The sequence below is a fragment of the Aotus nancymaae genome, unplaced genomic scaffold, assembly GCF_030222135.1.
Source record: "Aotus nancymaae isolate 86718 unplaced genomic scaffold, 86718_ANA_hifiasm-v0.15.2.pri h1tg000030l, whole genome shotgun sequence".
NCBI classification, from domain to species: Eukaryota; Metazoa; Chordata; class Mammalia; order Primates; family Aotidae; genus Aotus; species Aotus nancymaae.
In genome coordinates, this window is record NW_026988443.1 from 12,896,407 (window position 1) to 12,912,228 (window position 15,822).

At 53.6% G+C, this 15,822-nt stretch overlaps 1 protein-coding gene across 2 annotated transcripts in view; it reads left to right on the forward strand.

Moving 5' to 3' along the window:
- Positions 1–15,489, forward strand: part of DRC7 (dynein regulatory complex subunit 7) — a 39,440-nt gene extending 23,951 nt beyond the window's left edge. Inside the window, exons 10-20 of one of the 2 annotated variants that reach the window (XM_064383127.1) lie at positions 1,599–1,724; positions 5,237–5,309; positions 7,824–7,952; positions 8,126–8,254; positions 9,498–9,718; positions 10,950–11,165; positions 11,730–11,840; positions 12,185–12,295; positions 13,261–13,455; positions 14,622–14,761; positions 14,856–15,489. In XM_064383127.1, the coding sequence (XP_064239197.1) occupies positions 1,599–1,724; positions 5,237–5,309; positions 7,824–7,952; positions 8,126–8,254; positions 9,498–9,718; positions 10,950–11,165; positions 11,730–11,840; positions 12,185–12,295; positions 13,261–13,455; positions 14,622–14,761; positions 14,856–14,949 (1,545 nt within the window). In that variant the 3' untranslated portion in view covers positions 14,950–15,489. The remainder of the gene's footprint in view (positions 1–1,598; positions 1,725–5,236; positions 5,310–7,823; positions 7,953–8,125; positions 8,255–9,497; positions 9,719–10,949; positions 11,166–11,729; positions 11,841–12,184; positions 12,296–13,260; positions 13,456–14,621; positions 14,762–14,855) is intronic. The other variant, XM_064383128.1, reaches the window with a different exon arrangement.
- The last annotated feature ends 333 nt before the right edge of the window (positions 15,490–15,822 follow it).

Consider the following 15,822-nt stretch of genomic DNA (forward strand, 5'->3'; position numbering starts at 1 on the left):
CCATCCTGGTCAACATGGTGAAACCCCGTCTCTACTAATACAAAAAATTAGCTGGGCATGGTGGCGCGTGCCTGTAATCCCAGCTACTCGGGAGGCTGAGGCAGGAGAATTGCCTGAACCCAGGAGGCAGAGGTTGCGGTGAGCCGAGATCGCGCCATTGCACTCCAGCCTGGGTAACAAGAGCGAAACTCCGTCTCAAAAAAAAAAAAAAAAAAAAAAAATATGGTGAAACCCCATCTCTACTAAAAATGCAAAAATTTGCTGGGTTGTGGTGGCATACGTTTGTAGTCCCAGCTACTCAGGAGGCTGAGGCAGGAGAATTGCTTGGACCTGGGAGGTGGAGGTTGCCGTGAGCCGAGATATGTCACTGCACTCCAGCCTGGGCATCAGAGGGAGACCCTATCTCAAAAAAACAAAAAAGAAAGAAAAGAAGGTGGTAGATACACTCCATGGAGGAGAAATTCCCACCCATTTACTATTTTGTTTTGTTTTGTTTTGGAGAGACAGGGTCTTACTCTGTCTCCCAGGCTGGAGTGCAGTAGGGTATTCACGGCGCACTGCAGCCTCAGCTTCCTGGGATCAAGTGATTCTCCTGCCTCAGCCACCAGAGTAGCAAGGACTACAGGTGCATGCCACCATGCACTGGCTAATTAACAACAACAAAAAAAAAAACCTGGACAGGCACAGTGCCTCATGCCTGTAATCCCAACACCCTGGGAGGCCAAGGCAGGCATATCACTTGAGGTCAGGACTTCAAGATCATCCTGGCCAATATGGTGAAACCCTGTCTCTACTAAAACTACAAAAATAAGCCAAGCATGGTGGCATGTGCCTGTAATCCCAGGTACTCGGGAGGCTGAGGCAGGAAAATCTTTTGAACCTGGGAGGCAGAGGTTGCAGTGAGTGGAGATCATGCCACTGCACTCCAGCCTGGGCAACAGAGTAAGACTCTGTCTCAAAAAAAAAAAAAAAAAATGTAGAGATGGGATCTCCCTTTGCTACCCAGGCTGGTCTTGAACTCTTGGGTTTAAGTGATCCTTCTGTCTCGGCCTTCCAAAGTGCTGGGACTACAGGCATGAGCCACCATGCCCAGCCATCCATCTGCTTCTTATGTAAACCTCCACGTGTGCCTGCTAGTTCCCTTGTTCCTGGCATGGGTAAAAGAAACACGAGGTGCCTTTTTAAAAACCCTTCCACTTCCTGGAAGCTGCTGTATCCTTCTGCCATCAAATCTTGCTGGCTTCTTTCATTGTCTCTAAGCACTGCCCAGCCAACGCAGAGAGACCTGCACATTCAGGTCTAGCCCAGGCCCAACAGCCTCCTAGTCTTTCACAGAGGTCAACATGAGATTTCCTCCCCGGGAGGCTGAATGACGGGCAGGGAGTTCTGCTCCCCCTCAGGGCCTCAGTTTCCCTGTTGGGATGAGGAGGGGGTGGGCATGAACTGTCAGAGCCACCTGGGACTGACATTCTGCTCTTCCAAGCCATGGGCCCAGGTCCCTTCTCTGCCCTGGCGTCGCCGTCTCCCAGCTCCCCATGGAGCAGGTGGAGATGTGGCGGCTGTGGGTGTGCTCAGCTGTCTGCTTTCATCCCCAACAGGACTTGATCTTTGACCTGGGTGACCCTGTGAGGTGGGAGTACATGCTCCTGGGGACAGATAAGCCTGAGCTGTTCTTGACTGAAGATGACAGTGGGATCAACAATGAGGATGACGTGGAAAATCTGGTGAGTCTCAGCAGCTCGAGAACCCAGGGAATGTGTGTGAAGGCTTCGGGGAGCCTGACAGGCAACCCCAGCAGCATGTGTGTGGGGTGGGGGACAGCCCAGGTAGACCAATGATCATTCCTCAAAGCAGGAAGGCTGCAGCAATGCCCTCATTTCACAGATGGGCACGTTGAGGCCCAGAAGGCCAGTAACCTGCCCAGGACCTCCCGGTGGGCCGGTGGGTTAGCGAAGGGATAGGAGTTGAAGTCGGGTCTTCTGCCCTGACATGGTCCACCTTGTTCAGGAGCTGCCCTGCTCCTTTGGAAAGCATGCCCCTTGCCAGCCTGGGCAACATACTAGGACCCTGTCGCTACAAAAAAAATTGTTTTTAATTAGCTTGCTGTGGTGACATGCACCTGTAGTCCCAGCTACTTGGGAGGCTGAGGCAGGAGGATCACTTGAGCCTGGGAGGTCAAGGCTGCAATGAGCCATGATCATGCCACTGCATTCCAGCCTGGGCAACCCCATCCCCCCAAAAATAAAAAAAAATAAATTTAGAAAAAGAAAGTATCCCCTTGGAGCAGGGTCATAAGACCATCTCTGCAACCCCCTGGGAGCCCCGGAGCTGGCCATGCTCAGTTCCATCCCAAGTAGCCAGCATGAGCCGCACACACTGCCAGGCTTTCTTGTCTGTTCCGTCAGTTCCTCTGAAAGTCTTCCCCGCATACCCAGCCTCCCTTCTCTGAACTCAGTTTCAGCCTTTATGTGAAATGGAGGCAGAAGGGTCATAGTTGTATTCATAGTAATTCTAATAGGTGCCTTAGTCTGCCGTCACAAAGCACCACAGACGGGGGGTGCTTACACAACAGAAATTAATTTTCTTACAGTTCTGGAGGTTGGAAGTCCAAGATGAAGGTGTTGGTAGGGTTGGTTCCTTCTGAGCCCTCTGTCTTTGGCTTGTAGATGACTCTCTTCTCCCTGTCTTCATATTGTCTTCCTTCTGTACAAATCTGTGTCCTAATCTATTCTTATAAGGACACCAGTCATATATATATATATATATATATATATATTTTTTTTTTTTTTTTTTTTTTTTAGACAGAGTCTCCTCTGTTTCCCAGGCTAGAGCGCAGTGGCACAATCACAGCTCACTGCAAACCTCAAACTCCTGGGCTCAAGTGATCCTCCCACTTCAGCCTCTTGAGTAGCTGGAATTGCAGACACACACCGCCACACCTGGCTAATCTTTGTTTTTCACGGAAACACGGTCTTGCTATGTTACCCAGGCTGGTCTCGAACTCCTGAGCTCAAGAGATCCCCCTGCCTTGGCCTCCCAAAGTGTTGATACTACAGGGATGAGCCACCATGCCCAGCCAACAACAGTCATATTGGATTAGGGCCCACTCTAACGAACTCATTTTACCGTAGTCACCTCTCTAAAGACTCTGTCTTTAAATACAGTCATTCAGACAGCAAGTGATCAAGACAACAACAACAACAAAAGAAAAAATAAGAAAAATAAATAAAACAGTCACTTTCAGGGGTTAGGACTTCAGTCTATGAATTTTAGGGGGACGCCATTCACCTGTAGCAAAAGGTAGCACTCATATGGTCCTTGCTAAGTATTGGGCTCCATTGTGTCTACTTAACCTCAAGTAACTCGTTTAAATCCCCACAGCCACCTGGTGAGGTGGGCACTGGTATTGCCACCCATGATTAGTGTTATCCCGTTTTACCGATGGGGAGACTTACACCCGAGGGGTTAAGTCACTCACCCAAAGCAACACAGCTGGTAAGTGACAGAGCTGGGATTTGAACCTACACAGTCTGGCTACACAGTCTGGGTTCTCAACAGTGACTCTGTTCTACCTCCTGGGGCTGCTTGGCACAGCAGTGTAGACCGCCTGAAAAGGGTGCTAAATGTTCCCAGCGCCCTCATCTCCAGAGATAGGGGGCATCTCCTGTGCAGTAAATCTGGGCATAGGCGCCCCCTGCTGGCCGTGGGGGTGTGGACCAGCCAGGGCCTTGGGAGCCCAGCCAGCCCTGCAGGCAGCAGCCTTAGCGCACACATAGCTGATGATCGAACAGTTGCAGTCCCCCCAGCCCAAGAGCCCCCGTTACAGCAAAGATGGACAGAGGGCAGCCCGAAGAGTCAGAGCCCAGTCATGGACCCCCAGGAAAAACCAGAACCCCGGTGACAGCCCACTCACCTGGCCACCTTAGAGATTTTTGACAATGCTAACTGCTGACTGCTCACCCATTTTTGTCCCCTGCAAAACGTCACAATTAGATAAACAGGTGTCAGAGGTATGAGCAATATTTGTGGGAGAAAAGTTTTAAGTCGAGAGAGTCTTGTCCAAGTTTCTGTGATTATCTAGTTTGAGGACCATTTGTCTAGATTGGGCCTTATTTCACAAGTGGGGAAATTAAGTATCAGAGAGAAAATAGTAATAGGCCAGGCACGGCAGCTCATGCCTGTAATTGCAACACTTGGGAGGCCGAAGTGGGTGTATCATTTGAGGTCAGGAGTTCGAGACCAGCCGGGGGCAACATGGTGAGACCCCCCATCTCTACTAAAAAATACAAAAATTAGCTGGGTGTGGTGGCGCATGCCTGTAATCCCAGTTACTCGGGAGGCAGAGGCAGGAGAATCGCTTGAACCTGGGAGAAGGAAGTTGCAGTGAGCTGAGATCAAGCCACTGCACTCCAGCCTGGGAAACAGAACAAGTCTCCATCTCAAATAATAATAATAATAATAAGCCAGGCATGGTGGCTCACATCTGTAATCCCAACACTTTGGGAGGCCGAGGTGGGTGGATCATGAGGTCAAGAGTTCGAGACCAGCCTGGCCAATATGGTGAAATCCTGTTTCTACTAAAAATACAAAAATTAGCCGGGCGTGGTGGTGCACACCTGTAGTCCTAGCTACTCGGGAGGCTGAGGCAGGAGAATCACTTGAACCCAGGAGGCAGAGGTTTCAGTGAGCCAAGATCACGCTACTGCACTCCAGCCTGGGCAACAGAGAGAGACTCCATCTCAAAATAATAATAATAATAATAATGACGATGATGAGGATGATGATGTCAGCCAGGCAGAGTCCCAAGGCCTTTACAGACATTATATCATTTAATCCTCCTAAAAGGTCCAGTTTACAGTTAAGGAAACTGAGGCTTAAAGCCGTTAAAAGACTTGCTCAGGCCCTTAGCTGGTCTTGGAGAGAGGGTGGGGCTTGGGTGCCCTGAATCCAGAAACACCTCTCTAATAATGAAGGGCCTGCAGCTGGGGCAGGGCAGGCCCGGCAGGCAGGGTGGGGTGCTGCTGTCCTAAGCCAGGCAGGTACAGGAACGGCTCCCTGCCCAGAGCCGAGTCCTCCTCTTCCACATCATGGGTGCTGCTCATGACCTCTAATTCCCCTGGGGAGGCCAATGGATCACCTTGGCTTGGCTCTGTGGGCAGAGATAGAGGTTTGACCATAACTTCTGCTTCAAGGCCCTGACCAGCACCACCTCCCCCACCCCCTTCTCTCCCATCAGGACAAGGAGGATGAGGATAAGAGCTTCGACATGCCCCACTCGTGGGTGGAGCAGATTGAGATCTCCCCAGAAGGTATTTGCTATTTGTGTGTTCACTTTTCCTCTCCAGACCCAGTTCCTGGGCCTCCAGAGAGGTCTGTAGCAGCAGCAAGGGGGAGACAGCAGTGACACAGGGGATGTGCAGCAACGGCGGGGGGGTCCAGCAGTGAGGGGGAGACAGCAGTGACGCAGGGGGTGTGCAGCAGCGGGGGGGGCCAGCAGCGAGGGGGAGACAGCAGTGACGCAGGGGGTGTGCAGCAGCAGGGGGAGGTGCAGCAGTGAGGGGGAGACAGCTGTGACGTGGGGGAGGTGCAGCAGCGAGGGGGAGACAGCAGTGACGCAGGGGGTGTGCTGCAGTGGGGGGATGCAGCAGTGAGGGGGAGACAGCAGTGACGCAGGGGGTGTGCTGCAGCAGGGGGAGGTGCAGCAGTGAGGGGGAGACAGCAGTGACGCAGGGGTGTGCTGCATCAGGGGGAGGTGCAGCAGTGAGGGGGAGACAGCAGTGAGGTGGGGGGTGTGCTGCAGCAGGGGGAGGTGCAGCAGTGAGGGGGAGACAGCAGTGATGCAGGGGGTGTGCTGCAGTGGGGGGATGCAGCAGTGAGGGGGAGACAGCAGTGACGCAGGGGGTGTGCTGCAGTGGGGGGATGCAGCAGTGAGGGGGAGACAGCAGTGACGCAGGGGGTGTGCTGCAGCAGGGGGAGGTGCAGCAGTGAGGGGGAGACAGCAGTGACGCAGGGGGTGTGCTGCAGCAGGGGGAGGTGCAGCAGTGAGGGGGAGACAGCAGTGACGCAGGGGTGTGCTGCATCAGGGGGAGGTGCTGCAGTGAGGGGGAGACAGCAGTGATGCAGGGGGTGTGCTGCAGCAGGGGGAGGTGCAGCAGTGAGGGGGAGACAGCAGTGATGCAGGGGTGTGCTGCAGCAGGGGGAGGTGCAGCAGTGAGGGGGAGACAGCAGTGATGCAGGGGTGTGCTGCAGCAGTGAGGGGGAGACAGCAGTGAGGCAGGGGGTGTGCTGCAGCAGGGGGAGGTGCAGCAGTGAGGGGGAGACAGCAGTGATGCAGGGGGTGTGCAGCAGTGGGGGGATGCAGCAGTGAGGGGGAAACAGCAGTGATGCAGGGGTGTGCTGCAGCAGTGAAGGGGAGACAGCAGTGATGCAGGGGTGTGCTGCAGCAGTGAGGGGGAGACAGCAGTGATGCAGGGGTGTGCTGCAGCAGTGAGGGGGAGACAGCAGTGAGGCAGGGGGTGTGCTGCAGCAGGGGGAGGTGCAGCAGTGAGGGGGAGACAGCAGTGACGCAAGGGGTGTGCTGCAGCAGGGGGAGGTGCAGCAGTGAGGGGGAGACAGCAGTGACACAGGGGGTGTGCAGCAGTGGGGGGATGCAGCAGTGAGGGGGAGACAGCAGTGAGGCAGGGGGTGTGCTGCAGCAGGGGGAGGTGCAGCAGTGAGGGGGAGACAGCAGTGAGGCGGGGGGCGGGTGTGTGCTGCAGTGGGGGGATGCAGCAGTGAGGGGGAGACAGCAGTGACGCAGGGGGTGTGCAGCAGCAGGGGGAGGTGCAGCAGTGAGGGGGAGACAGCAGTGAGGCGGGGGGCAGGTGTGTGCTGCAGTGGGGGGATGCAGCAGTGATGGGGAGACAGCAGTGAGGCGGGGGGTGTGCAGCAGCGGCGGGGGGGGGACACAGCAGAGAATGCCCTACCCCACATTTCTTCCCTTCCCACCTTCAGCTGCACCCTGCCTCCCTCCTCCCTTCCTGCCACACACACTCAGCTCTGTGACCCCAAGCGCCTGACACCGTCTGGCACACAGGGCAATGGGGCTCAGTGAGCCTGTGCGGCATGATGGCATGTGGGCAGGAGCAAGGCCTGGGAACCTAGCCCGTTCCCCTCTCACACTATTCTACCCAGAGGAGGCCACGGGCAGTGCCCAGATGGTGCAGGGGGTCTCAGGACCGGAGAGGGGTAGGTAGAGAAGGCAGGAGGGCAGGGACTGTCATGCTCCATGTTAATATCTGCTGGTGCCCACTTAGGAGCACCCAGACCTATGGGAAGGGCATGGGCCATTTCATCAGAATGGGAACCGCCAGAGAGGGTGTCATGGGAACCCAGAGGAGGCACACCCAGCGCAGCACTGGGGCTAGGGCCTGGGGATGGATGGGCAGAAAGGGGTACTAGAGTAGGCTAGGGGTCACTTGGGCTAAGTTTTGAAGGCTCCGAAGGAGTCAGTCCAACCAGGGGAGGAGGGGATGATGGTGTTTCTGGCGGAGACTCGCACAAGCAAAGCCCGACAGTGGGAGAGTATGGCTGGCTGCGGTTCAGACCCTCTGATGGGGCTCAGATCCCATTCTTGGGTGGATCTGTGCTCCTGCCTGGCCTGAGAAGTCCTCCAGGGCTGCAGCCACCCCTGGTGACTATTCTCCTCGGCCTCTCTGGATCGGGCTTGGGGCTGGAGGAGGTCAGTACACAGCGAACAGGCAGTGGGTGGATGAGTGGCTGGGTAGGGCTGGCCCCTCCCCCAGTGTAGGAAGGAGAGACCCCAACTGACTCTGTGTCCACAGCATTCGAGACCCGCTGCCCGAATGGGAAGAAGGTGATTCAGTACAAGAGGGCAAAGCTGGAGAAGTGGGCCCCGTACCTCAACCACAACGGCCTTGTGAGCCGCCTCACCACCTACGAGGACCTGGAGTGTAAGGGGGATTGCTCTGGCCATGGGTCCAGGCCAGGCCGGGGTGGGGGAAGCTTCTGCTGTCTCTGTGGGCATTGCTGGCCTCCGTGTGCCTGGAATAAGTGGCGGGGGTGGGGGTGGGGTGAAGGCCAGGGGAACTGGCCCGGCTGCAGCAAGCGCCCATCGGCCTCACAGGTACCAATATCTTGGAGATAAAGGAGTGGTACCGGAACCGGGAGGACATGCTGGAGCTGAGACACATAAACAAGACCACAGCCCTGAAGACAGACTACTTCAAGCCCGGCCACCCCCGGGCTCTGCGAGGTGCGTGGGTCCTCTTTCCTGGGCCGGCCAGGAGCCCGGGCTGGGGCCTGACACACCCTTTGGCAGGTGGTATGTGGTGGGAGGAGCCAGCATACATCTTACACAGGGGTTCTTGGACGGCAAGCAGTGGAAGTGCCCTGCCTCCCTCAGCAAACCAATGTGTGGGAGGTCAGGGAAAGCTCAGCAAAATCCAAGGAAACGTGACGAATGCGCCTCAAGCCAGGGCCGCATGCCGCCTCTGTGGTTGGAATCAGGCAGGAACCTCACCATGAGGTCACACAGTGGAGGCCACATTTAAAGAAGGCAGGGCCGGGCACAGGGGCTCACACCTGTAATCCCAGCACGTTGGGAGGCCAATGTGGGCAGATTGGTTCAAGACCAGCCTGGGCTATATGGTGAAACCCCATCTCTACAAAAAATACAAAAATTATCCAGGCATGATGGCACTGCTTATGATCTCAGCTACTCAGGAGACTGAGGCAGGAGAATCACTTTAAGCCCAGGAAGTCAAGGCTACAGAGAGCCGAGATTATGCCACTGTGCTCCAGCCTTGGTGACACAGTGAGATCCTGTCTCAAGAAAAAAAAAAAAACCCTGACCAAGAAATTTACAAAAGAAGCATAGGGCTAATATACATTTAAAAAATGATCAACCTTGGCCAGGCATGGTGGCTCATGCCTATAATCCCAGCACTTTGGGAGGCCAAGGTGGGTGGATCACCTGAGGTCAGGAATTTGATACCAGCCTGACCAATATGGTGAAACCCCATCTCTACTAAAAATACAAAAATTAGCTGGGTGTGGTGGCGGGTGCCTGTAGTCCCAGCTACTCAGGAGGCTGAGACAGGAGAATTGCTTGAACTCGGGAGGCGGAGATTGCAGTGAGCTGAGATTATGCCACTGCACTCCAGCCTGGGTGACAGAGTGAGACTCTGTCTCAAAAAAAAAAAAAAAAAATGTGTACACTTTTGGACCCAGCAATTCTGCTGAGAATTTATTCTTAGCTAATAAAGGACAAGAACAAAAAATGCACGATGCAGATGTTTATCGTGGTGTTGGTAATCATCAGAAAAAGCTGCACACAACCTAAACACCCCGCAATAGGGGGCTGGTTCCATAGCTAATCTCATCCATAATGCGGAGCTGTCTTCTCCCTGGGCCTGGGGTTGGGTGATCAAGCCAGCAGCCACATAGTTCCTAGTGCTCATGAAGCTGTCTCCTCCCATCTCCCGCTCCCCACCCAGTGCACTCGTACAAGTCCATGCAACCCGAGATGGACCGTGTCATTGAGTTTTATGAAACGGCCCGTGTGGATGGCCTGATAAAGCGGGAGGAGACACCCAGGACAATGACAGAGTACTATCGAGGACGCTCAGACTTCCTCTCCTACCGCCACGTCGACTTCGGACCCCGAGTCAAGAAGCTCACTCTGAGCAGTGCAGAGTCGAACCCCCGGCCCGTTGTGGTAAGAGCTTGCCAGGGCTGGGGACAGGTCGCCCTCCTTCTCTGGCAGCTGATGTCACCTCTGAATGGTGAGAGCCCTGGCTCTGGGTGGCATCAAGGTCTGAGACATAATCCAAAGGCACCAAGCATGCGAGACTCTGTCTCAAAAAACACACAAACACACATGCACAAAACGTGTACACTTTGGTTCCAGCAATCCCACTGCTGAGAATTTATTCTTAGCAAATAAGAATTCTTATTCTTAACAAATAAGTTATTCAGTGATGAACCAAGCATTTTGCCAAATGTATTTAGCTGCTATGAAGAAATACCTGAGACTGGGTAATTTATAAAGAAAAGAAGTTTTATAGAGTCACGATTCCGCATGGCTGGGGAATCCTCAGGAAATTTACAGTCATGGCAGAAGGCACCTTTTCACTGGGCAGCAGGAGCGAGAATAAGTGCTGAGCAAAGGGGAAGCTGCTTATAAAACCATCTGATCTCGGGAGAACTATCAGGAGAACAGCATGGGGGAAACCACCCCCATGATTCAATTACCTCTGCCCTTGACACGTGGGGTTATTACAATTCAAGGTGAGATTTGGGCGGAGACGCAGAGCCAAGCCGTATCACCAAATGCACGATCCTGGGCTTGTCTAGGACAAGACTGTGCCCTCAGCCACGGGACCAAAGATGTGTTATTTTCTTATTGTTATAAAAAATACACACTCATGACTACACATTTGGAAAATATGGGAAAATGTAGAGAAAAGCAAAAATACCTCAGAATGGCATCTCTCATATATTACCACGGTTTATAGGTTTGGTTTTGGAGTTTTTTAACTTAATTGAGATCAGGACCCGGGGATTAGAGTCCCTGTGTTATCCACTTAACATTAAATTGTCCATTTTCCCCTCCATGTCATTACAAATTGGCAACTGTGTGTAATGGCAGCATGCCAAAGAAGCTCTTTCTAGCAGTGGGGGATGTCTAGCAATGGAGTAGGCTGCCTGAAGAGGTGGTGAGCTCCCCATCTCCTGAGGTGGGCGAGCAGGGTCTTGAAGGAGCTGAGGAGGGGCCCAGCACCACGTGGGACTGGAGTGGCCTGGCCCTAAGAACCCACAAAATCCATCCCCACACGAATCCCCAAACGACCCCAGACTCCAGTGTCCTGAACATCCGTTGCTCCTGCCTGCGGGCATGCACAGAAATCTCCTCTCACACCCTCACCCTGCATGTTCTGGCCTCCCAGAAAATCACAGAGCGGTTCTTCCGCAACCCCGCAAAGCCCGCGGAGGAGGACGTGGCAGAGCGCGTGTTTCTGGTCGCAGAGGAGCGCATCCAGCTGCGCTACCACTGCCGCGAGGACCACATCACCGCCTCCAAGCGCGAGTTCCTGCGGCGCAGCGAGGTGGACAGCGAGGGCAACAAGATCATCGTGACGCCCGACATGTGCATCACCTTCGAGGTGGGCCTGGGGGCCACGGCGGGCAGGGGTTGGGTGCCGTTGGAACCGGAGCCCTCTGCCTCATTCCAGTAACTTGGGAGAACGAGGATAGGCACTAGTGAATCCCGGCCAGGAAATTTATCTTCGCCCCTTAGGGAAACCAAAAGTTCCCATTTGGGGAACGCTTCTCTTTGCAGCTGCTCTGAAAATCTTCCCTTTTCCACCAAAAAAGAGAACTCAGCAGGCTAAGACGACTCCTCACGTTCCCAACTCCTGGTCAGGGCAAACCTCAGATCCTAGGGAGTCTCTGTGGGAGGGGAAGATTCTCACCACCTCTGAGGGGCTAGTCTTCCTAGTCAAACAAACCCTCACTCTCCTGGCACAGTCTCCAGCTTCTCTGAGCCTTCAGTTCCTCTTTTATTATTATCTGTATTTTTGTAAGTGAGAAAATTGAGGCTCAGAGAGGTTTAGCAACTTGCTCAAGGTCACACAGCTAGAAAGTGGCAGGGGTAGATTAGAACCCAGGTGATCCTATGCCCCGATCATGGCAGCCTCTGTGTGTCACTGTGGTGGTTGTTGGCCCAGGTGGAGCCCATGGAGCACACCAAGAAGCTGCTCTACCAGTACGAGACCTTGATGCACCTGAAGAAGGAGGAGAAGCTGTCCAGACGTCAGGTCTGGGAGTCGGAGCTGGAGGTATGGTCCTATGGGAGAGTGAGCAGGTGGGCAGTGTCTCTGTTTTTGAGATAGGGTCTCGCTCTGGCACCCAGGCTGGAATGCAGAGTGCAATTATGGCTCTACATCCCCAGCTCAGGTGGTCCTCCCACCTGATCCTCACAGGTAACTGGGACCACCAGAGCACACCAACATACCCAGCTAATTTTTTGTATTTTTTTTTTTAAAGACAGGGTTTTTCCATTTTGCCCAGGCTGGTCTCAAACTCCCGAACTCAAGCGATCTGCCCCCCTTGGTTTCCCAAAGAGCTGGGGTTACAGGGGTGGGGGTGTCTTCATCACACCCTCCAACACTTCCCATCTCAGGTGCTGGAGATCCTGAAGCTTCTCAAGGAAGAGGAGGAGGTGCACACACTGACCATCTCCATCTATGACACCAAGCGGAATGAGAAGAGCAAGGAATATCGGGAGGCCATGGTCAGTATCAATCCCTTGTCCAGCCCCCAGCTTTTCCTAGACCCCCCTGGCCTCAAGGGTGGGGTGGACCATGAGGGATTCTGCTGAAAAACCCTCTGTGGGGGATGAGGTTATTGATACCATGAGGTCATCCTTGCTGCTGAGCTGACCGTTTCTATGGTTCACCTTAAAGAAAACCTGGGATTTGGGCCAGATCTCGCCCCATCCCCAGGGGCTGTAGCCTAGCCAAGGCCTGTGGTGCATGGGAAAAGAATTAAAATTATATGCCCACCTCCACTTAGGGCTCCCACTGAGGTTGCACCCTGGGCCAGTGGCCCCAGTGAGCTACCTCTGGCTCCAGGCCTGAGCTCTCCTGCTCTGGCACAGGGAGGGCATTCAGGTTGCAAGTCCCTGCTTGGTTTTCAGGACCAATTTCTGAATCCCTTTCACCAACCAAGTTGAGATTTCTAAAAATAGTTTGGGGTTAGTGAGGCACAACGGGGCATCAGATGACTGTTCTCAGATCCCGCGGGGCGGGGGGAGTCGTCCCCCCCCCGTTTCCAACTTCACTGTCCCATGTCTGCAGATGTAGGACACAGGCCCTAGGGGGGAAAAGATAAGTGAAGAGAGTTACTGGCAATTTTTAACTAACATCATTAATAACCGCTACCATTGACTGAATAAGCATCTACTATGGATTGTCAGGCATCAGGCTGTGTGCTTTACAGACATGATCCTGTCGAATCCTCAGAGAAGGAAACCAAGGCTCAGGTAGAGAGACACACATTCATGGAAGAGAAAAAGAGTTGGCTGTCACCAGGTCCAGATATCAGCGCGTGGGCCCTTCTAAGACCTGTCTTGGAGGCGCCATGCACCGGGACCTGGCTGTGAGGTCTGGTTTTGTGCTAGCACACTGCTGATACAGAGCTGGTGAAGAGTTCTCTGCAGCCCCTGCTGATCCAGCTGACTCCCCCTCACCATTACAGGAGCGCATGATGCATGAAGAGCACCTGCGGCAGGTGGAGACCCAGCTGGACTACCTGGCCCCATTCCTGGTCCAGCTCCCGCCAGGAGAGAAACTAACACGCTGGCAGGCGGTACGCCTCAAGGATGAGTGCCTCAGTGACTTCAAGCAGCGGCTCATCAACAAGGCCAACCTCATCCAGGCCCGCTTTGAGAAGGTGCCACCAGTGCCTTGGTTGGGGAGGGGATTTCAGCATCTGCATCCAGAAAATGGGCCCAGGGCTGCCTGCCCACCACCTCACAGGCTTGTGAGGGCCTGAGGAGGGGGATGAATATGTCAGTGCTTGGGGTTTCCAAATGGCTGAGTTGTTCCTCCTCACACTTCTTTATCAAATAGACGAATGGATTGGGGGATAGATGGATGGATGGATGGATGGATGGATGGATGGATAGATGGATAGATGGGTGGATGAATGGATGGGTAGATAGTTGGATGAACTGGTGGATGGATGTGTAGATGGATTGATAGGTAGATAGATGGATGGGTGGGTGGATTGATAGGTGGATAAATGGGTAGGTAGACGGGTGGGTGGATGAATGGATAGGTGAGTAGATAGATGTATGGGTATATGTATGGATAGGTGGGTGGATGGATGAATGAATGAATGGGTGAGTGAATGGATGGATGGATGGATGGATGGAGAGATGAGTGAGTGAGTGGGTGGGTGGATAGATGAGTGGGTGGGTGGGTGGATGGATGAGTGGGTGGTGGGTAGATGGATGAATGGGTGGGTGAATGGATGGATGGATGGATGGATGGATGGGTGGATAGATGGGTGGTTGAATGGATGAGTAGACGGATGGATGGATGAATGGATAGGCAGGGATGGGTGAAGGGATGGGCAGAGGAATAGATGGGTTGGATGGATGCATAGACAGAGGGATGGTACGTTATAACAACTCCTCGTCCTTGACCCATTTTTGTTGGTCAGGCACACACCTTGTAGTTTCATGCACTACTAAAATTATGTCACTTAATTTTGACAAGGAGCTCTACAGGGGAGGGGGGAGTACAGTGACCCTCATTTTGTAGACAAGAAATTACAGGTTCTGAAAATGCCAGTAAGTTGTCCAGAGCTACATGGCTGTCTCAGTCTTGACCCCTGCTCTGACCTCATGGACATGACATCCCTATAAACATGACCCCACTGGCTCCCACTCAAGATATTTTGTGGCCCCTGCTTCTGTGTCTCTGGCTTGTGTGGGTGGAAACAGTGGGGCCAACCGTCATGGGGCTGTCTGGTGACCAACGGCATTGCAGCCTGCAGCCTGGGTGAAGCTCGGCCTTGTCAGCCCTCCTGCTCTGACCTCCCTATGTCCACAGGAGACCCAGGAGCTGCAGAAGAAGCAGCAGTGGTACCAGGAGAACCAGGTGACGCTGACGCCCGAGGATGAAGACCTGTACCTGAGTTACTGCTCTCAGGCCATGTTCCGCATCCGCATCCTGGAGCAGCGCCTTAATCGGTGAGCAGGCGGGGCAGCCGGAAAGAACCCAATGGGAGGCTGGACCACCAGCTTTGTAACCCCTCACCCTCTCTCCATCCCCCTCTGACTTCAGACACAAGGAACTGGCTCCACTGAAGTACCTGGCTCTAGAGGAAAAGCTCCACAAGGACCCACGCCTGGGGGAACTCCTGAAAATGTTCACTTGATGTCCCTCCTAGGGCTTCAGCCAGAGCTCCCAGAGAAAGGAAACCTCTTCCCAGGGCCTGGCTCCTGTGCTTCCTCTATCCAGCCAATGCCTGTTTATGCAGACACCTGGCCTCACTACCAGCCCCCCTCCCCTACAGCCCTGTTTGTTCCTGCTTCTCACAATTTTCCTCTAAATAAACACACTCTTTATTTGCCATTTGTGCCTCTCACTTCACAAGTTCCAGTGGCGGCCTTCTTCTTCCCTTATCTATAGCCTGGGACCACCCACTTCCTCCCCTTGGTCTGTCATTTGTTTCCTGTCCTCTGTTGGAATGTCAGGTCTTCACAGCACCTCTGCAGATGGTCCCACAGCCATCTACAAACAACTGGTTAGATCTCAATGTGACTAGGGTGGCCCCACTCACAAAGTGGGATGGGGAAAGCTAAGATGCATACCCCAGAATTTGAGGGCTGAATCCCAGCCCCTCTTCTTACCAGATACTACTTACCCATCTGTGAAATTGGGTAGCATTATTGTATTAAATAAGACTTAATGGCCAGCTGTAGTGGCTCACACCTGTAATTCTAGCATTTAGGGGAGGCTGAGGCAAGAGGATCACTTGAGCCCAGGAGTTTGAGACCAGCCTGGGCAACATAGTGAGACCCCATCTCTTAAAAAAAATGAGCCAGCATGGTGGCATGAGCCTGCTGTAGTCCCAGCTACTCAGGAGACTGAGGTAGGAGGATTGCATTCACCTAAGAGGTCAAGGCTGCAGTGAGCCATGACTGCACCATCGCACTTTAGCCTAAGCAACAGAGCAAGACCCTGTCTCACAAAAAAAAAAAAAAAATGACATAAATTATAAAGCAGAGAGACTGGGAATGGCACATAG